The sequence below is a fragment of the Oncorhynchus masou genome, chromosome 18, assembly GCF_036934945.1.
Source record: "Oncorhynchus masou masou isolate Uvic2021 chromosome 18, UVic_Omas_1.1, whole genome shotgun sequence".
Lineage (NCBI taxonomy): Eukaryota > Metazoa > Chordata > Actinopteri > Salmoniformes > Salmonidae > Oncorhynchus > Oncorhynchus masou.
Genome location: NC_088229.1, coordinates 59,537,073 through 59,558,106, shown reverse-complemented (window position 1 = coordinate 59,558,106; position 21,034 = coordinate 59,537,073). Strand labels below are relative to the sequence as shown.

The 21,034-nt window shown below is 45.5% G+C and overlaps 1 protein-coding gene across 1 annotated transcript in view; it reads right to left on the bottom strand.

Annotated features, from left to right (window-relative positions):
- LOC135504994 (PH and SEC7 domain-containing protein 1-like) overlaps window positions 1-21,034 on the bottom strand; it is a 60,863-nt gene that overhangs the window by 22,594 nt on the left and 17,235 nt on the right. The window contains exons 6-10 of the mRNA XM_064923982.1: window positions 15,260-15,448; window positions 14,389-14,469; window positions 13,952-14,064; window positions 13,803-13,861; window positions 11,405-11,494 (exon numbers count right to left, since the gene is read on the bottom strand). Of these exons, the coding sequence (XP_064780054.1) occupies window positions 11,405-11,494; window positions 13,803-13,861; window positions 13,952-14,064; window positions 14,389-14,469; window positions 15,260-15,448 (532 nt within the window). The remainder of the gene's footprint in view (window positions 1-11,404; window positions 11,495-13,802; window positions 13,862-13,951; window positions 14,065-14,388; window positions 14,470-15,259; window positions 15,449-21,034) is intronic.

Genomic DNA, 21,034 nt, shown 5'->3' with positions numbered 1-21,034 from the left:
AAAATGCAGTAGCACCATTTCTAAAAGCCTATTTGCTTTGCTCCTGTTCTCTTCCAGTCAAGGCATTCGCCTGCATGAATGATTAGGTTGGAGTTCGAACCCTTCCCCAAGAGCAAACCAGCTACAATCGCACATCTGAAACCTAAAATCCTATCACCAATGCTAGAAAATAGGATTTGCATGTAAGGTATGGTCAGGGAAGAAACATGATAGAGGAGATAGAGGAGAAAAATGTAGCCCTGGTCAGCAACCTGGGATGAGAAGATCCATGAAGGAAGAGGACTGGCCTCTTGTCAGATAGAATCGTTGACTTAAAGGGGCAATCTGCAGTTGCTACATTCAGTTTTGGACTGAGAAATGAATGATATACACCCAATGATGTGTGTAGAATATAACTTAGAAATACCTCACGAGCTTAGTTCAACTGTCGCACCCCATCAGAACCCCAAATATAAGCACGGCTTGTAAACAAAGAAAATGTAAACAAACACTATATAGCCTCAAAACGCGGTTAAAACTATAATTTTTTGATATCACGGATGGTCAGTCCTTGTGTCCATAGCTGTGTCTATGAATTTGAGAGTGGCTACAGTTCTCAAGCTCCATCTCTCGGCTTTTTTACCGAAAACAGGGGGCGGCTTTGTTATTGTTTCAACTGCTGATTGCCACATTAAGAATCAATAACAGGGACAAGGGAACAGGATTAATCACACGATCTACAGCCATCGGGCTGACAAGAGATATAATGAGGGTGTCACTCACGCAGCGTGTGATTCATCGATATGACCGCAAGACTGAAACCACTCAGGTTTCCACACCGAGAGGCTAGACAATGGAGCTAGATCTATTCTCCGTATGCTAATGAGCAGCGCTCCCCCAAAATTACCACTACAGGGAAGTGGGAGGGGCAGAATGGACAGAGAGAACAGGGCAACAACTTAGATCCAATGAGATAATGTTTGTCCAACATATATGCATTACACCTGCCAGTGCCTTGTGTGACCTTATCAAAGTCCACGGCCGGAGCTGAGAGGTCCAGTTCAAATGCAGGTTGACGTTTATTGTCCATGAGTCTTGTCCTTGAGGCAGAACTGAGCGATCTCCGCTAGACGGGCCAGCTGCAATGTCAAAATTGGCTAAAATGTAAAAATTCATGAACATGTAGGGTTAGGGTTAGACATTAGTGTTAACATTGTGGTTAAGGTTAAGTTTAAGGTTGTCAGATGTTATGACGTTGTGGCTGTGCCAGCTATTGACCACACTGCAGAGCTGCCTCCAGAACAAGATTAATGACAAAAAACGCTAACCTGCCACATGTACACTACACATCTCTCTCTCTCTCTCTCTCTCTCTCTCTCTCTCTCTCTCTCTCTCTCTCTCTCTCTCTCTCTCTCTCTCTCTCTCTCTCTCTCTCTCTCATATATATGAGACAGCTTGGGGAGCGGGTGGGGTGCACTCTACACCCCACGTCTCTGCTAATTTAAGCAGCCAGCTAGCACCAGACATGACCTCTTTCCCTCAGCCCAGACTGAAAGGCTGGCACCCAGCAGCATGGCATAAGATATGCTGGCCTGGGTGAATGGCTGCCAGAGCTTTTGGGTACAGACACACAGCCAAATGTAGATGCAAAAGCACCGCCCACCCTAAAAATTCCACAGAGGTGAAAAGGTGGTAAAGTATTCAGACCACTTGACTTTTTTCAAATTTGGTTAGGTTACAGCCTTATTCTAAAATGGATTAAATAGTTTTTATACATTTTTGCAAATGTATTAAACATTTAAAACCAAAATATCACTTTGTTGAAGCACCTTTGGCAGCGTTTACAACCTTGAGTCTTCTTGGGTATGTCGCTACAAGCTTGGCACACCTGTATTTGCAGAGTTTTTCCCATTCCTCTCTGCAGATTCTCTCAAACTCGGTCAGGGGGGATGGGGAGCGTTGCTGCACAGCTATTTTCAGGTCTCTCCAGAGATGTTCAATGAGGTTCAAATCCGGGCTCTGGCTGAGCCACTCAAGGACATTAAGAGACTTGTCCCGAAGCCACTCCTGCGTTGTTTTGGCTGTGTGCTTAGCTGTGCCATTGTCCTGTTGGAAGGTGAACCTTTGCCCCAGTCTGAGGTCCTTTTCATCAAGGATCTCTGTACTTTACTCCGTTCATCTTTGCCTCGATCCTGACTAGTCTCCCAGTCCCTGCCACTGAAAAACATCCCACAGCACAATGCTGCCACCACCCACAGCATGATGATGCCACCACCATGGTTCAGAAACATTTCTTCAGCATTGAAGGTCCCCAAGAGGGCAAGCTTACAGTAGATACCTGGCCCTGCTAGCCGTTGACCTCGGCACAGTGACACACTGGCTTGGGCTAACAGCCAACAAATTAAAAAGAGGGGTTTTAAGGGGTTTGGGCTCAAGGTGAAAATCTCAACTATGTGCTGTACAAGGCCCCCAAATCATAATCCTTTCCAATAATTGGTGATGGGAAAGTTCTGGCTGTCTAGTTACATAATTGAACACTAAATCCTTTGGGGGGTTGACTATGACTAGTCTGCAAACATGTCTCTGTGTGACATACACTAACGGTCAAAAGTTTTAGAACACTGACTCATTTTTACAATTTTCTACATTGTAGAATAATAGTGAATACATCAAAACTACGAAATAACTCATATGGACTCATGTAGTAACCAAAAATGTGTTAAACAAATCAAAATATATATATTTTTTCAGATTCTTCAAAGTAGCCATCCTTTGCCTTGATGACAGATTTGCAACCTCTTGGCATTCTCTCAACCAGATTCACCTGGAATGCTTTTCCAACAGTTTTGAGGGAGTTCCCACATATGCTGAGCACTTGTTGGCTGCTTTTCCTTCACTCTGCGGTCCGACTCATCCCAAACCATCTCAATTGGGTTGAGGTCAGGGGACCTTGGAGGCCAGGTCATTGGATGCAGCACTCCATCACTCTCCATCTTGGTAAAATAGCCCTTACACAGCCGGGAGGTGTGTTGGGTCATTGTCCTGATGAAAAACAAATCATAGTCCCACTAAGACCAAACCAGATGGGATGGCGTATCACTGCAGAATGCTGTGGTAGCCATGCTGGTTAAGTGTGCCTTGAATTCTAAATAAATCACAGACAGTGTCACCAGCAAAGCACCCCCACACCATAACACCTCCTCTTCCATGATTTGTGGTGGGAAATACACATACAGAGATCATCCGTTCACCTACTCTGCATCTCACAAAGACATGGCGGTTGGAACCAAAAATCTCACATTTGGACTCATCAGACCAAACAACACATTTCCACCAGTCTAATGTCCAGTGCTCGTGTTTCTTGGCCCAAGCAAGTCTCTTCTGCTTATTGATGTCCTTTAGTTGTGGTTTCTTTGCAGCAATTCGACCATGAAGGCCTGAATCACACAGTCTCCTCTGATCAGTTGATGTTGAGATGTGTCTGTAAAGCATTTATTTGGGCTGCAATTTCTGAGGCTGGTAACTCTAATGAACGTATCCTCTGCAGCAGAGGTAACTTTGGGTTTTCCTTTCCTGTGACGGTCCTCATGAGAGACAGTTTCATCATATCGATTGATGGTTTTTGCGACTGCACTTGAAGAAACGTTCAAAGTTCCGTATTGACTGACCTTCATATCTTAAAGTAATGATGGACTGTTGTTTCTCTTTGCATATTTGAGCTGTTCTTGCCATAATATGGACTTGGTCTTTTACCAAATAGGGCTATGTTCTGTATACCCCCCTACCTTGTCACAACACAACTGATTGGCTCGAACGCATTAAAGAAAGAAATTCCATAAATTCCACACCTGTTAATTGAAATGCATTCCAGGTGACTACCTCATGAAGCTGGGTGAGAGAATACAAAGAGTGTGCAAAGCTGTCATCAAGGTGGCTATTTGAAGAATCTCAAATATAAAATATATTTTGATTTATTTAACCCTTTTTTGGTTACTACATGATTCCATATGTGTCATTTCATAGTGATGAGGCCTTCACTTTTATTCTACAATGTAGAAAATAGTTCAAATAAAGAAAAGCCCTTGAATGAGAAGGTGTTCTAAACCTTTTGACCGGTAGTGCATTTCTGCTGAGCGATAGCATGTGGAACTAGGGGACAGGACAGTGGCCCCTAGAGCACATCTGGATAGTTTATAGTGTCCTTGGTATCAATTGGGTACACCCAGGCACAGACTAATAGATGTATAAATAGCTTGATAGAATGTGTGCACTACCAGAAGCACACATACACATGTTACAGTAATATGATCTACTAGAAGCAGCTGACGATGCACTGAACTAGGTTAGACTTAGAGAGGCAACGCAGAAAAGGGGACACGAAACATCAGACATGTGTCAAGTAACTCTTAAAGCAGTAATCATTTATACCATTGGTTATCTGCTAGCAGACTTGACCAGCTTTTCACCTCTGTGGAAGTTTGACGGTGGACCTGTACTTATTACAACCATTAGAATCACATCATTCTTCCAATGCATTCATCTACTTATGAAACCTAACAAAAATATCCCTCCAAAAACCTACAACAGTGTTGTTGAACAAAGTAATTGAAAATAAATGCCCTCTAACCCTCTATCATAATTAGTTTAATAATTATTAGATTATTAAGAAGGAATAGCCTGCTAAACTCCTGCTATGGAGGCCTAATATTGTGTTGAGAAGGCTGAGAGATAAGTGTGACGCCATAGCCAGCTATCTGCACAGTACAGGAGATTGCTCCATTCTGTCTCTCTATTGTAGTGTTAATGGGAAACATATCACTGGGTTTAATCTGAAAAGGCTGCAGAGGCGAGAGAGAGAGAGAGAGAGAGAGAGAGAGAGGGGGGGGGATGGAGAGAGGAAGAGAGGAGAGGGACAGTTAGTGAGAAAGAGAGTTACAGTGTAAAAGAGAGAGCAAGAAGTACAGAGGGAGAGAATGAGAGATGGTGAAACGGGTACCGCGGGGGTGCTCAGCCTGCTCATTATTTTACATACCGCATGGATCCTGATTTCAGCTGTAGCTGGAGGGTTCCGTTTAGTACCCCTCTGTGTAGCCTGTCCCTCCCAGCCATCCCTCAACATATGGCACAGGTTGAAATACCCCAAAATATCTCCTCAGACTCGTCTATGATCTGTATAACTGAAAATGCTCCCTTTGTGTTTTTCCAGTATTGTAGATGCAAAAGGTATTCTCAATGCTGTATTGTACATCCAAATACTCTACTACATATGGAACTTGTTTACACCCCCCCCCAAATATCACCTTACCCTCCTCTATACATCTCGGGATCTTCTGATCTGATGTGATTTCCTTTAAGATTCTACAATATTCTAGATACAAAACAATGTCTCTCTGATGTATTTGAACACGAATATAAACATGTACATAAACAAAGAAACAACTGTACAACATGCCTTGTAACGTCATGGTAAATAAAATATGCATAAAAGAAGGGGGCGTGCACAAAAATAATAAGGAAAGGAGGGAAAGTAAAAAAGGAGTGGCCATGAGCTCCCTAGTATGTACGTTGATGAGTGGAAGTGTTGTAGCGAGAGAGTGTGTGTGAGAAAGTGAGAGATACTGTGAGAGAGAGGTAGTGTGAGAAAGAGAGATATACTGTAAGAGAGTGTGAGAAAGAGAGAGTGTGAGAAAGAGAGAGATATTGTGAGAAAGAGAGAGTGTGAGAAAGAGAGATAGTGTGAGAAAGAGAGAGTGTGAGAAAGAGAGAGTGTGAGAAAGAGAGTGTGTGAGAGAGAGAGTGTGAGAGAGAGAGAGTGTGAGAAAGAGAGAGAGAGTGTGTGAGAAAGAGAGAGAGTGTGAGAAAGAGAGAGAGTGTGAGAAAGAGAGAGAGTGTGAGAAAGAGAGAGAGTGTGAGAAAGAGAGAGAGTGTGAGAAAGAGAGAGAGTGTGAGAAAGAGAGATAGTGTGAGAAAGAGAGATAGTGTGAGAAAGAGAGAGTGTGAGAAAGAGAGAGTGTGAGAAAGAGAGTGTGTGAGAGAGAGAGTGTGAGAAAGAGAGAGTGTGAGAAAGAGAGAGAGAGTGTGAGAGAGAGAGAGTGTGAGAAAGAGAGAGAGAGAGTGTGAGAAAGAGAGAGAGTGTGAGAAAGAGAGAGAGTGTGAGAAAGAGAGAGAGTGTGAGAAAGAGAGAGATAGTGTGATGTTAGAGCTAGAGATTGAAGAGAAGAGCAGCACACAGGTTTGCCTTCTCCAGGGGCACTGCTATTTCATACCGCTGAAAATAAAACACTTTGAACCTCAAGAAAAAGGGAGGGAGGGAGGAGAGGAGAGGAGAGGAGAGGAGGAGGTGAACGAGAGCAGGCAAAGAGGGAGAGGGTGGCATGGTGGGGGTGCTGTGGTGCTACACTGAAAACAGAAACAACAGAGAGAGAGAGCGACAGAAAGAGAGATCGAGAGATCGAGGCCAAGAGAAAGGCCGAGAGAGAAAGAGAGAGGCCGAGAGCGAGAGCCCGAGAGAGAGACCGAGAGAGAGAGACCAAGAGATTTAGACTGAGAGACCATAATATAGTGTGTGTGTGTGTGTGTCTGTGTGTCTGTCTGTCTGTCTGTCTGTCTGTCTGTCTGTCTGTCTGTCTGTCTGTCTGTCTGTGGACATGTTTTCCTATCTTATCAAGACCACAATGTCCTGACAAGTCACCAGAATGTCCTGACACAGTAGGAAAACAAGAAATAAGTCAGGACTTTTTTCATGTCCTGAATTTGTTAAAATGCTATTTCAGGCTTAAAGTGGAACTGACAGTGTTTTACCTACTTTGCAGATATGAAACAAACAATCATAAGATCAGTCAAAAATATCAAACTCCCAGTTTATGTTACAAAAACAACTTTATAATAGCTTTTAAAAATAGGTTATATTTGACTCAAAATCCCATGACGTTTGCTGGCATTGCTGGCAGAATAGATGGATACAGTTCAATGCATGATTAATATAACTCACCAAAACATTTTGCTGTCAGGTTGTAAATAAAAGCTGTCCTGATACATTGTTTGCTTCCTCCATCCATTCGGGGTGCACTGTTTCAGTTTCAATGACTCGATATTTTGAACAAAAACGACTGTAATTAAGGCTGGGAATGTCAATACAATCAATCTAGCAAGGGCAATGATCACAAGCCTGTCATAACGTGAGTAATAGGCTAGCGCACGTGTCACATGTCAAACACAAGGCGTTACACATTTCTATCCCGCCACGCAATGATTTGGGTTGTCAATCCATACCGGCCGCGTTGCGCTCCCAATGTGCTGCACGACTAGGAAAGGCGCGATTTGGGTGATGTTGATCGTGGAGAAAGAGGCAGAAACTGAGGTTTTGTTTGAAGCTGCCAGTGAGTCGAGTAAAGCTAATAGCACAGAAAGTGAGAACGAGTGTGTTACAGTGGCGAAGAAAAGGGGAAACAGGAGAAGCAAAGCTGTGGTGGAGGAAACCACTCGACTCATTTGTAGTTGGAGTGAGGGATTTGGATCAAAGTGTGGAGTTGTGGTCTTATTTCGATTTTTGGCGTGTTTTAAGACTCAAAAAAGATACCGGAGTGGAATGTTTTCCTGTATGGATTTTCGCAGCAGGTCACCCATCAAGGGGGTTATTTCTGCGGTGGCACAAGAAGTAAAGTCAGAGGATATAACTGAAAACATTGATGGAGTGGTTGGTGCACGTCGACTGACCTGTATGTTGGACGGAGAAAATAAATGACTTTATCCATGCTACTGTTCTTTCATGAAGAGTCTCTCCCTTCTCAAACCAAGTTAGGATTCATTAAATACCCTGTATGAGCTTTTTGTGCACAAGCCCCTTCAGTGTCATAAATGTCAAATATTTGGCCATGTGTCAAGTGTGTGCAGAGGGGAAGAGTATCGTACGCCAGATGAAGTGGAATGCTGTAACTGTGGAGGTGAATATGCGCATGACTTCGTGGAGGAGAATGAGGTGGCAAGGAGTGTCCAGCGTGTCTCCTATCTGGAGGTGGTGAGAAGATGGGAAGGAACGAGTGGCGGGGAAGAAACAATGGTAGTAGAGCCACCACGACCAGTGAAGGGTTCTCATCAATCGATGCATAGTGAAATGCTACAGTCGAGGTCATGCAAGAAATCCTGTCAGTGAATGTACTGCCATCACAGGCCCCTGAGCGTGTGTAGGGATGTATTTTGGAGTGGACTGGGCTTGAAGAAGTGGGATGGGATTTCTTAGTTGACGTGTTTTATTTTGTATGATGGCGTTTGTCCCCCTTTCTCGCAATGTTTTTTTTTGTTTTATCCAGCTGGTGGCGGTAATGCGCCATTAACATTGGATGCCAACCGCCATTAAACCCCATCGAAGAAGAACGTGCTACACACCAAACGGCAGTGCATTGCCACTCACACAACATTCTTCCCTAACCAACAGGAGCCAGCCCATCATCACTAATGGCACTGAACAAATCTTCTACCCAACCAAAAGTTTAAACATGTTGTATCAAATCTAATTGCATTGGTCACATACACATGGTTAGCAGATGTTAATGCGAGTGTAGCAAAATGCTTGTGTTTCTAGTTCCGACAGTGCAGTAATATCTAACAAGTAATCTTACAAATTCACAACGACTACCTAATACACACAAGTGTAAAGGAATGAATAAGAATATGTACATAAAAATATATATGGATGAGCGATGGCCGTGAGGCATAGGCAAGACGCAGAAGATGGTATAGAATACAGTATATACATATGTAGGATGTGGTAATGTAGGATATGTAGATATTATTAAAGTGAGGTTATTTAAAGTGACTAGTGATACCTTTATTAAGTCAATTTATTAAAGTGCCGTTATTTAAAGTGACTAGTGATACATTTATTACATTTATTAAAGTGGCAAGAGATTTGAGTCTGTATGTTGGCAGCAGCCACTCTATGTTAGTGGTGGCTGTTTAACAGTCTGATAGAAGCTGTTTTTCAGTCTCTCGGTCCCAGCTTTGATGCACCTGTACTGGCCTCGCCTTCTGGATGATAGAGGGGTGAACAGGCAGTGGCTCGGGTGGTTGATGTCCTTGATGATCTTTTTGGCCTTCCTATGACATCGGTTGCTGTAGGTGTCCTGGAGGGCAGGTAGTTTGCCCCCGGTGATGCATTGTGCAGACCTCACTGCCCTCTGGAGAGCCTTGCGGTTGTGGGAGGAGTAGTTGCCGTACCAGGCGGTGATACAGCCCGACAGGATGCTCTCAATTGTGCATCTGTAAAAGTTTGTGAGTGTTTTAGGTGACAAGCCACATTTCTTCAGCCTCCTGAGGTTGAAGAGGTGTTGTTGTGCCTTCTTCACCACGCTGTCTGTGTGGGTGGACCATTTCCGTACACCGAGGAACTTCTCCACTACTGTCCCGTCGATGTGGATGGGGGGATGCTCCCTCTGCTGTTTCCTGAAGTCCATGATCATCTCCTTTGTTTTGTTGACGTTGAGGGAGAGGTTATTTTCCTGACACCACACTCTGAGGGCCCTCACCTCCTCCCTGTAGCCGTCACCTACTCCCTGTAGAAATTTCAGGACCCAGTTGCACAGGGCGGGGTCAAGACCCAGGGTCTCAAGCTTAATGACGAGTTTGGAGGGTACTATGGTGTTAAATGCTGAGCTGTAGTCAATGAACAGCATTCTTACATAGGTATTCCTCTTGTCCAGATGGGATAGGGCAGTGTGCAGTGTGATGGCGATTGCGTCGTCTGTGGACCTATTGGGGCGGTAAGCAAATTGGAGTGGGTTTAGGGTATCAGGTAGGGTGGAAGTGATATGATCCTTGACTAGTCTCTCAAAGACTTCATGATGACAGAAGTGAGTGCTACGGGTGAATATGTCCGTAAACACACCAGTCAGCTGGTCTGCGCTCTGAGGACGCGGCTAGGGATGCCGTCTGGGCCGGCAGCCTTGCGAGGGTTAACACGTTTAAATGTTTTACTCATGTTGGCCATGGTGAAGGAGAGCCCACAGGCTTTGGTAGCGGGCCGTGTCAGTGGCACTGTATTGTCCTCAAAGCGAGCAAAGAAGTTGTTTAATTTGTCTGGGAGCAAGACGTCAATGTCCGCGATGGGGCTGGTTTTCTTTTTGTAGTCCATGATTTCCTGTAGACCCTGCCACATACGTCTTGTGTTTGAGCCGTTGAATTGCGACTCTACTTTGTCTCTATACTGACGCTTTGCTTGTTTGATTGCCTTGTGGAGGGAATAGCTACACTGTTTGTATTCGGTCATGTTTCCAGTTGCCTTTCCATGATTAGAAGCGGTGGTTTGTGCTTTCAGTTTTGCACGAATGCTGCCATCAATCCACTGTTTCTGGTTAGGGAAGGTTTGAGGGGATGTCAGGCTCAGGTTGGCCCAAGTAAAAGACACAGATCAGTGTGTGTTTGTGTGTACGTGTGTGTGCATACATGTGCACCCACGTGTGTGTGTGTGTGTGTGTGTGTGTGTGTGTGTGTGTGTGTGTGTGTGTGTGTGTGTGTGTGTGTGTGTGCATGCATGCGTGTGTGTGTGTGTGTAATGTAACATTATATGATAATGGGTGACCAGGGAATACACACCAGAGATAGAAGGGAAATGGGAAAGCAGGAAAAGGAGGGAAGGGAATGAAAGATATGAAGCAGATTATCGGGAACAACATGACAGTCATTTAGTCAGAATTAAATGATGTTGGTATAAGCTAGGATGGGATTGGGGCAGCGAGGAGAACAAGGAGTGGGAGAGAAAGAGGGAAAACGAGAGATAGAAAGTGGGCAGGGAGAGTTAGAGAGAGAGGGAGAGAGAGGGAGTGGGAGGAGAGCATGATTTAAAATACACTTCCTAGATATATACAGTGCATAAATAAAACAGCTGCCACCTCTCTCTCTCCATCTCTCTCCATCTCTCTCTCACCTTAATGCTGTACCATGGCAGTGGAGCTGATGCTATCCTGACTTAATAACAGCAAAGCCTGTCATTTTTAGAATTCATATTCCTTCATTTCTGGGTGAAAAATATTGCCTGGTTCCCTCTTCCCCCATCTCCCTCTTTCACTCACATGTATTATAGATACACCATTACAACTTGTTGACTTACGCCTTGAGGGAACCCTTTGCAGACAAAACGAATCAAACGCATCATCATTAGCCACGTCAACGGCAGGCAACCCCACTGATTTAGCTCATCTGGCATCCGCTGGTGTGCCTGTGGGCTCCGAATGAATGGCCCCAGATGAGCCTAACCCCATTATTCTGCCCACAACAGGGAGAAGCTAATAGCATAATCTAACGTTGTCCGATGTCGAGCAGAGATTCACCAGAGGGACGGTACAGTAAGTCTTCTCCTGGTCTGCTAGACAACACAACAATTAGTGTGTGAATGTGTGTTTTTATAGCAATGTACAGTACAGTGACTCACCTTCAGCAAGTCTTTGGGAAAGTCTTGACCCTCATTCAGACCCTCCAGGTTGTCAATGAACTGTGTGCAGGACATCCTTTTGCCAAAGTTCTGAAAAACATGACACACAGTACTTACTCTATGCTATTAGTCTCTCTAGACCAGGGATGGGCAACTTTTGAACTCATAATAAGGGGCCTCAGTGACTCGCTGGTCTGCATACCCACATCCATACCCACATCCATACCCACATCCATACCCACATCCATACCTACATCCATACCCACATCCATACCCACATCAATACCCACATCCATACCCACATCCATACCCACATCCATACCTACATCCATGCCCACATCCATGCCCACATCCATACCCACATCCATACCCACATCCATGCCCACATCCATACCCACATCCATACCTACATCCATACCCACATCCATGCCCACATCCATACCCACATCCATACCTACATCCATACCCACATCCATGCCCACATCCATACCCACATCCATACCCACATCTATACCCACATCCATGCCCACATCCATACCCACATCCATGCCCACATCCATGCCCACATCCATACCCACATCCATGCCCACATCCATACCCACATCCATACCCACACATGCAGTCAGAGACCTAGCCTTTTAGGGGCCCTAAGATACATTTTACAGCTAATTTCCTGCCATTTTAAACTACGTTTTGATAGCTGGCTAGACTAACTTACCAATGAAAAAAATGTTAGCTGACATGGGCTAATTGAGTGACTGTCAGTGACTGTTAGTGACTGACATAACAAGAGAAATACTGCTGATGCACAACCACATTTAGAAATTGTATCTGGTGTATACTACTATTGTAACTCATAGTAGAATATCATCAGGTACCCATCCCTGCTCTAGACAGGTGGGTTTCCTCCCGCGATGTACCAATGTTCCAACATACATGTCTGTCCTCAAACCAACGTTGGTTTGGCAGAGAGGAAAGGGCGGAGTTGGATGCCGGAAAATCCGTCCAGAGCCCTGCCGTAAACATCTCCGGTAGCTAGCTAGATATTTTCAATGAGTGTGTTTCGCAAGTGAGTAGTTTGCATGCACCATGATGTTAGCTTTACCAGCTGAAAACCACTGACTGACAGGGTCAGTGGCTCGCTATCCGCGTCTATAGTGTGTCCGCCTCTGATATGTTTCCGAGGGGATTCTTTTTAAGCCCCGCCTAGCCAAACTTGTGATTTGTTAGACCAAGCGCTATTGCCCTATCCCTGAGATTTCCGAGACAACTATGCTATAAATGAATATAATCTTTAAAAAGCACCACTAACATCAGTCATCTAAAATATTCGAGGCACAGATTGTCTAATTCATCTGTCCTTCTGCAGCTCTTTGACAAACTATTATATTAGAATTCATCTCTGAAGGATGTTATGGGGAGAAATGACTTTCAGGGACGTCATCCAATTGATTTAATCTAGCTGATGAGCTGAGAGTGTTCAGAAGGAGATTGTTTAAAGGACGTCACGCTGCTTGCTTAGCGAGTACCGCTTTCTCCTGATTGGGCTCCCACTGAGGCTCGAACGCATGACCTCTGCCTCGCAAACAAACGTGGCCGCCCTCCTGAAGCATCTTACTCAGTCACACCGCGGAAAAGCTCGTTTTTCGGCAGCGCAAAGGGAGACACTTCAGGCTGAGGAGTGAGTTTTCACAGAGCCCCATCTGCTACTATTGCATGCTGGGAATATTGCTGAAAAGAGATAGTGAGTGAAGATAAAGACGAAGAAGATGCTGGGGACTATGATGATGATGATGATCAGGATGACGCCATTGATGACGATGATGATTTTGAAGAAGAAGAAGATAATGACATTGGTGACAATGATGAATGATGATGATGGTGATGAAGCACAGAACTATACCAGCCAGGCATCTCTCAATCCCCCCTTCCCCTGAGAGAGTGGGTTTCTCATGAAGCCAACTCTAGCCCCTTCAACCAGACCTGAATATTTCCATATAATATAAATGGTTTCGACTAAACTACCTGGAGTCATCTGTAGAGGCTGCACATCACACCATGCAGCAATATATGGCCTAGATTTAGAGTTATACTGGAATCAGCCTACAGTTTGATATGGACTGGATTATATGATAGTGTAGGAACACATTGTAATCAGGAGGCTGGTCCCAGATCAGCTTTCGATAAGTCGGGGGCTTATTTCCCAAAGCTACCACTATACTGAGTCAGTGGAGCCTGGGGGGGAATGGATCTCTGAGAAATGTCTCTACACTGAACTCTACCCTGAACTTAATGACATTTGTATCCCTAACACACACACACACACGCACACACGCACACACACACACACACACACACACACACACACACACACACACACACACAGAACTCAACTTACATGACCATGCAGGTCTGTGTTTAGCAGCATCAGGGCACAGGTCAAGGTATGAACACCATCTGGATAAGGAGGAGACATTTCAATCTATTACCATGACGACGGAGCTGTGCTATTTCTATAGTGGAAATGAGACAGTGGCGTCCTCTTACCCTCAGTAGGTATGAGTATTGGGTTACAGTGCAGGTATCTCCTAGAGAAGTGAGACAGCACCCGCTCCCTCTCCTGAGTCTCTCCCATCAGGGAGAACTGCTTGAGTAAGGCCCTGGAACACACAGACACACACATTGAGCAGAAACACAGTGCTTCTCAACCCCAATCCAGTATCCAGTTTCTCTAGTATCCTAAAGGGTGGCAAATGTTGGTTCCAGCCCAGCGGTAACGGACCTCATTACGCACCTGTCCACATTCAACGACTTAATTAATCACCAAGCCCTTGATTAATTGAATCAGGAGTGTTTTTTTCTGGGCTAGAAACACGTCTGGCATATTAGGCTACTTTCCCTCAGCCTGCCACCAGAGAGCAGTATTACCATCTACTAACCAGTGGCTGGCGAGTTGAACAAGTCAGTCAGTTTGAACCTCTCACCTCAGAGCCTGGTCCACATTAAGACCTGTGAAGTTAAAGAAGTGTAGATACTCCTCTGCAACCTTATGACTGAAGTCATTGCTGGGGAGAGAGAGAGAAACATAGATAAATAAACAGAGAGAGAGACAGGAAAAGAGAGAGAAAGAGAGAAAAGAGAAAGGAGAGGGAGAGAGATAAACATTAATCAGATGCTGGCTTTCCCAGCTCAAACACACAAGGCCACAGTTGGGTTGTGTCCTTGAGACGAAGACTTGGGGCCAAAAACTATGATTCCCAGAGTGCATCTGTCAGAGAGGAGGAATCTCTTTTCATCCTAAATTCCTTTTCATCAGACAGATGGACGGACGGATGGATGAGCAGAAAGACAGATGTGCAGAAAGATGGACGGACAGACAGCTTTTCATTGGGTAGGATCATTGTAAGAGTTTAAGAGGCGCCACCACAAACATGACAACTTTGGACTAACTTCCCTTATAATAACACTCAGTTTGAAACTTTGATTCCCAGGGTGAATCTGTCAGACAGAAGGAATCTCTTTTCATCCTAAATTCCTTTTCTCCAAACAGACGGACGAAGGTACAGACAGACGGACGGACGGACAGACAGACAGGCAGACAGGCCGGAGAGACAGACAGACTAATCGAAGAGTACAACCGCGGAGGAAAACCAAGGGGTCAGACAAGGTCCAGACCAGGTTTAGTATAGAAGAGAGCGAGAGAGAGAGAGAGAGAGATCTTGGAAATGTTAGCCACATCCATACTAGGTGTTGTCATCGGCAGTATACACGCTACACATAGCATAGACAAAGTACAGCAGCACATCGTAAAGAGAAGGATCGATAACACGAGAAGGCTAGGTGCCAGGTGCTCACTTCTTGCTGAGGTGACGGGCCACGTCGGACTTCCTGAAGCCGTCCAGGGTGAAGAGGCGCTTGGCCAGGCGCTTGGCGGCCTCTCCGTCAGCGCGGTTACCGTTGGTGAGGGTGTCGCTGCTCCCCAGTCCCAGCCGCTCACTGAGGTCCTGATCCAGCTCCGAGTCTGTCGCCAGACGAGCCTTCTCCCTGGGGGGAGAGAAAAAGTAAGAGGGGGGAAAGAGAGGGAGAGACGAGTTAAGAGGGAGAGGGAGGGGGATAGAGGGAGAAAGGGAAGGAGCGGGAGGACAAAGAAGAAGAGTGAAGGGAGGTATGGATAAATTATGATGCAACCCACTTTGTTGTCATTTCTTCACGGCAACACTGTAAAGCTTGCAGCAAAACTGTAAGTCTCTGGTCAGGTCTACTGAAAAAATGGTCCTGTTACCTTTCCTATTTTAGGCCAATGCTTTCTTCTGGTGTGACACAATGATAATTCAGTACATTAATACACTCAAATGTGGACCATGTTAAGCATACACAGGGCACAATAAACAGAAGGACACATTATACAACCTCCTTCCATAAATCTATCCTTTCCTGCAACTATCTCTATATCACCCAGTCATTTAACCCCCTTTCAAGCAGTAGAGGGTTCAGGAGGGCTATATCTCAATTATATGCTGTGGTAATAGCTTTCCGCATGTTATGTCACCTTGGAACAAGAACAGAAACAAGAACAGAAAATTAAGATCTGTGAGTTCTATCTGTTGATAATACATGGTTTCAAATGATAGAAGAGGACCTGAACTACAAGTCTGGGCTTCAGCCATAATATATCATAATAAATGTCCTCTCACTGTCTACTGCGTTTATTTTCTGCAAACTTAACATGTGTAAATATTTGTATGAACATGACAAGATTCAACAACTGAAATATAAACTGAACAAGTTCCACAGACATGTGACCAACAGAAATAGAATAATGTGTCCCTGAACAAAGGGAGGGGGGTCAAAATAAAAAGTAACAGTCAGTATCTGGTGTGGCCACAAGCTGCATTAATTCCTGCAGTGCATCTCCTCCTTATGGACTGTACCAGATTTGCCAGTTCTTGCTGTTCATGCATGTTCCCGGACATTTCTGGGGGGAAAGGCCCCAGCCCTTACCCTCCAATCCAACAGGTCCCAGACGTGCTCAATGGGATTGAGATCCGGGCTCTTTGCTGGCCATGGCAGAACACTGACATTCCTGTCTTGCAGGAAATCACGCACAGAACGAGCAGAATGCCTGGTGGTATTGTCATGCTGGAGGGTCACGTCAGGATGAGCCTGCAGGAAGGGTACCACATAAGGGAGGAGGATGTCTTCCCTATAACACACACCGTTGAGATTGCCTGCAATGACAACAAGCTCAGTCCGATGATGCTGTGACACACCGCCCCAGACCATGATGGAACCTCCACCTCCAAATTGATCCCGCTCCAGGGTACAGACCTCGGTGTAACGCTCATTCCTTCGACGATAAACGCAAATCCGACCATCACCACTGGTGAGACAAAACCGCGACTCGTCAGAGAAGAGCACTTTTTGCCAGTCCTGTCTGGTCCAGTGACGGTGGGTTTGTGCCCATAGGCGATGTTGTTTCCGGTGATTTCTGGTGTGGATCTGCCTTACAACGGGCTACAAGCCCTAAGTCCAGCCTTTCTCAGCCTATTGTGGACAATCTGAGCACTGACGGAGGGATTGTGCGTTCCTGGTGTAACTTGGGCAGTTGTTGTTGCCATCTTGTACCTGTCCCGCAGGTGTGATGCTCGTATGTACCGATCCTGTGCAGGTGTTGTTACACAATGTCTGCCACTGCGAGGACGATCAGCTGTCTGTCCTGTCTCCCTGTAACGCTGTCTTCGGTGTCTCACAGTAGGGACATTGCAATTTATTGCCATGGCCACATCTGCAGTCCTCATGCCTCCTTGCAGCATGCCTAAGGCACGTTCACGCAGATGAGCAGGGAGCATCTTTCTTTTGGTGTTTTTCAGAGTCAGTAGAAAGGCCTCTTTAGTGTCCTAAGTTTTCATAACTGTGACCTTAATTGCCTACCGTCTGTAAGCTGTTAGTGTCTTAACAACCGTTCCACAGGTGCATGTTCATTAATTGTTTATGGTTCATTGAACAAGCATGGGAAACAGTGTTAAACCCTGTACAATGAAGATCTGTGAAGTTATTTGGATTTTTACGAATTATCTTTGAAAGACAGAGTCCTGAAAAAGGGATGTGTCTTTTGTTGCTGAGTTTAAATCCATCCAAGAATACAAGCTTGGGAACAGTATTTAAAATATTTAAACTATGACAGAAACACACTTTACCCAGACTACCAGGACTACAGCACAGCACATTCAGACTTCCTCATTATCACTGAGTCATACACACCTCCACAGAGCAAACAAGCCATTCCATTAGCTGAATGAATGGCTTTGTTACCGAGCAATGACTGATCACCAGACACCCTGGTTTCCTTGTCTCATATGGAGCCTACAGAGGCAGTGAGAGGATTAGAAGGCAGATATTTCCACACTACCTACAGTAGTCTGAGAGGAGAGAAGAGAAGAGAAGAGAAGAGGAGAGGAGAGGAGAGGAGAGGAGAGGAGAGGAGAGGAGAGAAAAGAGGAGAAGGAGTAGAGCTCTTACCTCCGTCTTGAGCTCGAGTGGCGAGTAGGAAGGTACCTATCCTCTCCGAGTGAGCCATGCCAACAGAACACAGAGCTGGCCCTCCTTGTTATACCTGTCCCCTCCCTGTACGAGTGTCTCAAACTGGTCACCCTATTGACCCCCCCTCTCCCCCCTCTCCCTGTCCTGGCTCCCCGGCCTGATCGCATCCCCCCCCCCCGCTGACCCCTCTACCGCTCTGTTTTTCTCAGTCTCAGCTGGTCTGCTAGCTAGTCCTAGTGCAGTACATCACCTGGATTCACCTGGATTCTAAACCCTTTAGCTGTAGCTAACACACACAGCTGTATGACGCCACTTTCTTTTTCTATTCACATTCTTGTCCTTCTCTCCTTTTAGCAAGTTTCCCAAGCTAGATACATTTTGTCCAGCAGCGCCTCTTTCTCTTCTCTTCTCTTCTCTCTCTGTTTGTTTCAGTTCTATTCACTCCTCTCTCCTCTCTCTCTCTCTCTCTCTCTCTCTCTCTCTCTCTCTCGTAACTTCCCCTGCCGACCTTGGGCACTGAGCATGGCAAGGAACTTGGCCGCCTTTCACTCAAAATCTCTCCCTCCTTCTCTCGCTCTCCCACCCTCCCTCCTGCCTCCTCTCTCACAAGCTCCAATTATTCATAGTCAGTAGGTACATCCTTTGGATGAGGTATACATGCTGTTCACCTCGACTCTTAATGCAGGTATAAGCACACAAAGGAAAACAAAGCGGGTTAGTGCCAGGGACAACTCCCATTGATAAACCCTATAGGTGTGTGCTATAATATAAATATGATTATATTATTAACAAATTACAGTAGAACAATTTTTTTTGTTCTCTCTCTCTCTCTCCACAACAACGGCTTGGTATCCAGGGAAAGGAATCAGGTTTTATTCCTCAACTCCAGACCCACCCCTGTACACACAGACATGACTCAACTGGTATAGGTACCGTATCATCAAGCCTTTGATTACAGTATTTCCATCAGGTGTGTTAGTGCTGGGATTGAACCCCGGTTTAGAAACATACATGGAATAGAGAGGCCTATTGTGAGCGCCAGTCATTAATGAGGTGCCTGTTTACTGTAAGCAACTCGCAGCCGATAATCACCAGAGCACGCTACAGTCGTGAGCACTAATTGAACAGCTATCACATAAAGCCATAAGAGAATTCCCACTATCGTCAGCCTCCACTTCAACGGTTCATTGCCACACAATTGGCCCCCCTCCGTCTGTCTAGATGGATGGTTCTACACAATGGGCCTCTGTCTAATGGCTCAAACAATCTCAAAAGGGAGATGTGAGGGAAGGGGGGGGGGGGCAAGGGCTGAAATTCCAACTGTTATCAAAGTATGGAGTGGATATGCCCTCTGAAATATTTTCCCTGGTGTCCTCTTCATGGATTCCTTTCTTGCAGGACTGTGATAGGTGGATCAGTTTGTACAGTAACTGTGGTAACAATACCAGCACAATGTCAATATTTACCAGACAAATAGAATAGAATAACTTTGTTCTTCCCAGAGGGAACTTGGTCAACTACGACGGCGTTGAACTTTGTAAGCCACTATATCCTATTTTCTATTTTGGTTTGGTTTTGTACTGGTCATTGGATGTGTTCCCAGGAAACACTTTGAATTTAAGAGTGGATTATCACTGTCAGTGGGCTTTCAGGGCTTTTCTGGCTCCACACAATCCAGCCACTGTTCTGTTCTGTTCTTCTGGTGTCGTGGCAGGCTGCAGCTGAACAGACTACTGGAAATGGACTGATGTCATTTTACTGTCACCAGCCCTACAGAGCAGGACTAACAGTGGTGGCCCAGTGCCAATGGTAAACATACATACGGGAGCCTTTATACGCACGCGTACAGTACGCACTCAAGTCTGCAAGCACGCATGCATACACGGACGCACACACACACACACACGCACACGCACACGGACACACGCACACACACGGACACACACACGCACACGGACACACGCACACACACGGACACACACACACGCACACGGACACACGCACACGGACACACGGACACACATACACACACGCACGCACACGCACACGGACACACGCACACACACGGACACACACACACGCACACACGCACACGGACACACACACACGGACACACACACACGCACACGGACACACGCACACGGACACACGGACACACATACACACACGCACGCACACGCACACGGACACACGCACACACACGGACACACACACACGCACACACGCACACGGACACACGGACACGGACACACACACACGGACACACGCACACGCACACGGACACACGCACACACACGGACACACGCACACGGACACACGGACACGGACACACGCACACGGACACGGACACACACACACGGACACGCACACGGACACACACACACACAACTACATTATCTTGAACAATAAACATGTCTGTTGTGTTAACAGTAGGATCACTGAAGAATGCTACTTTAATGCTGTTTTCTCCAACAAATGTCACTTACAGTAGACACCACAAGTGGTCCACACATTTGGCTCTAAAAACCCATTGGCATCATTATCCATATGTTCAGACAGTATCAAGCCACAACCTGCAACATGGTCCTTTAGCAGCATCTAGTGGTCTGTACCGCAAGGTGACAGTGTCCCACTGCCACCGCAGTGCTGCCAAACACAATTATCATCTCCCTCATCAGCACTGCAGTTCCTCTCTACACTAACCACAAAACCCACCAGATGGTGCTGGGTTGTCAAGCCCGTAGCAGATCATTCTCTGTTATTGGTGTTGACGAAAATGATAAATGCTGATTAAGCAGAAGTGTATATTGACCACATGAGAAATAAGAATATTCTCTACCTAAAATTACAATATTTGCATATATCATAATATATGATGATACATCATCTTAATACGTATGTAATGGATTGATCTGGACACGCAATCTGATTGGTAAAGAGTTCCAGCTATGCTGTTATTGACAGTAATAGTAAAGCTAGTTGAATCACTTTAACATTATCAATAGTTGAGAGCTGTACTACCACAGCTATCTGCCCCAGTCAGTACCAGTCACCTGCTCCAGCCATCACACACAACGGCAAAGACACACA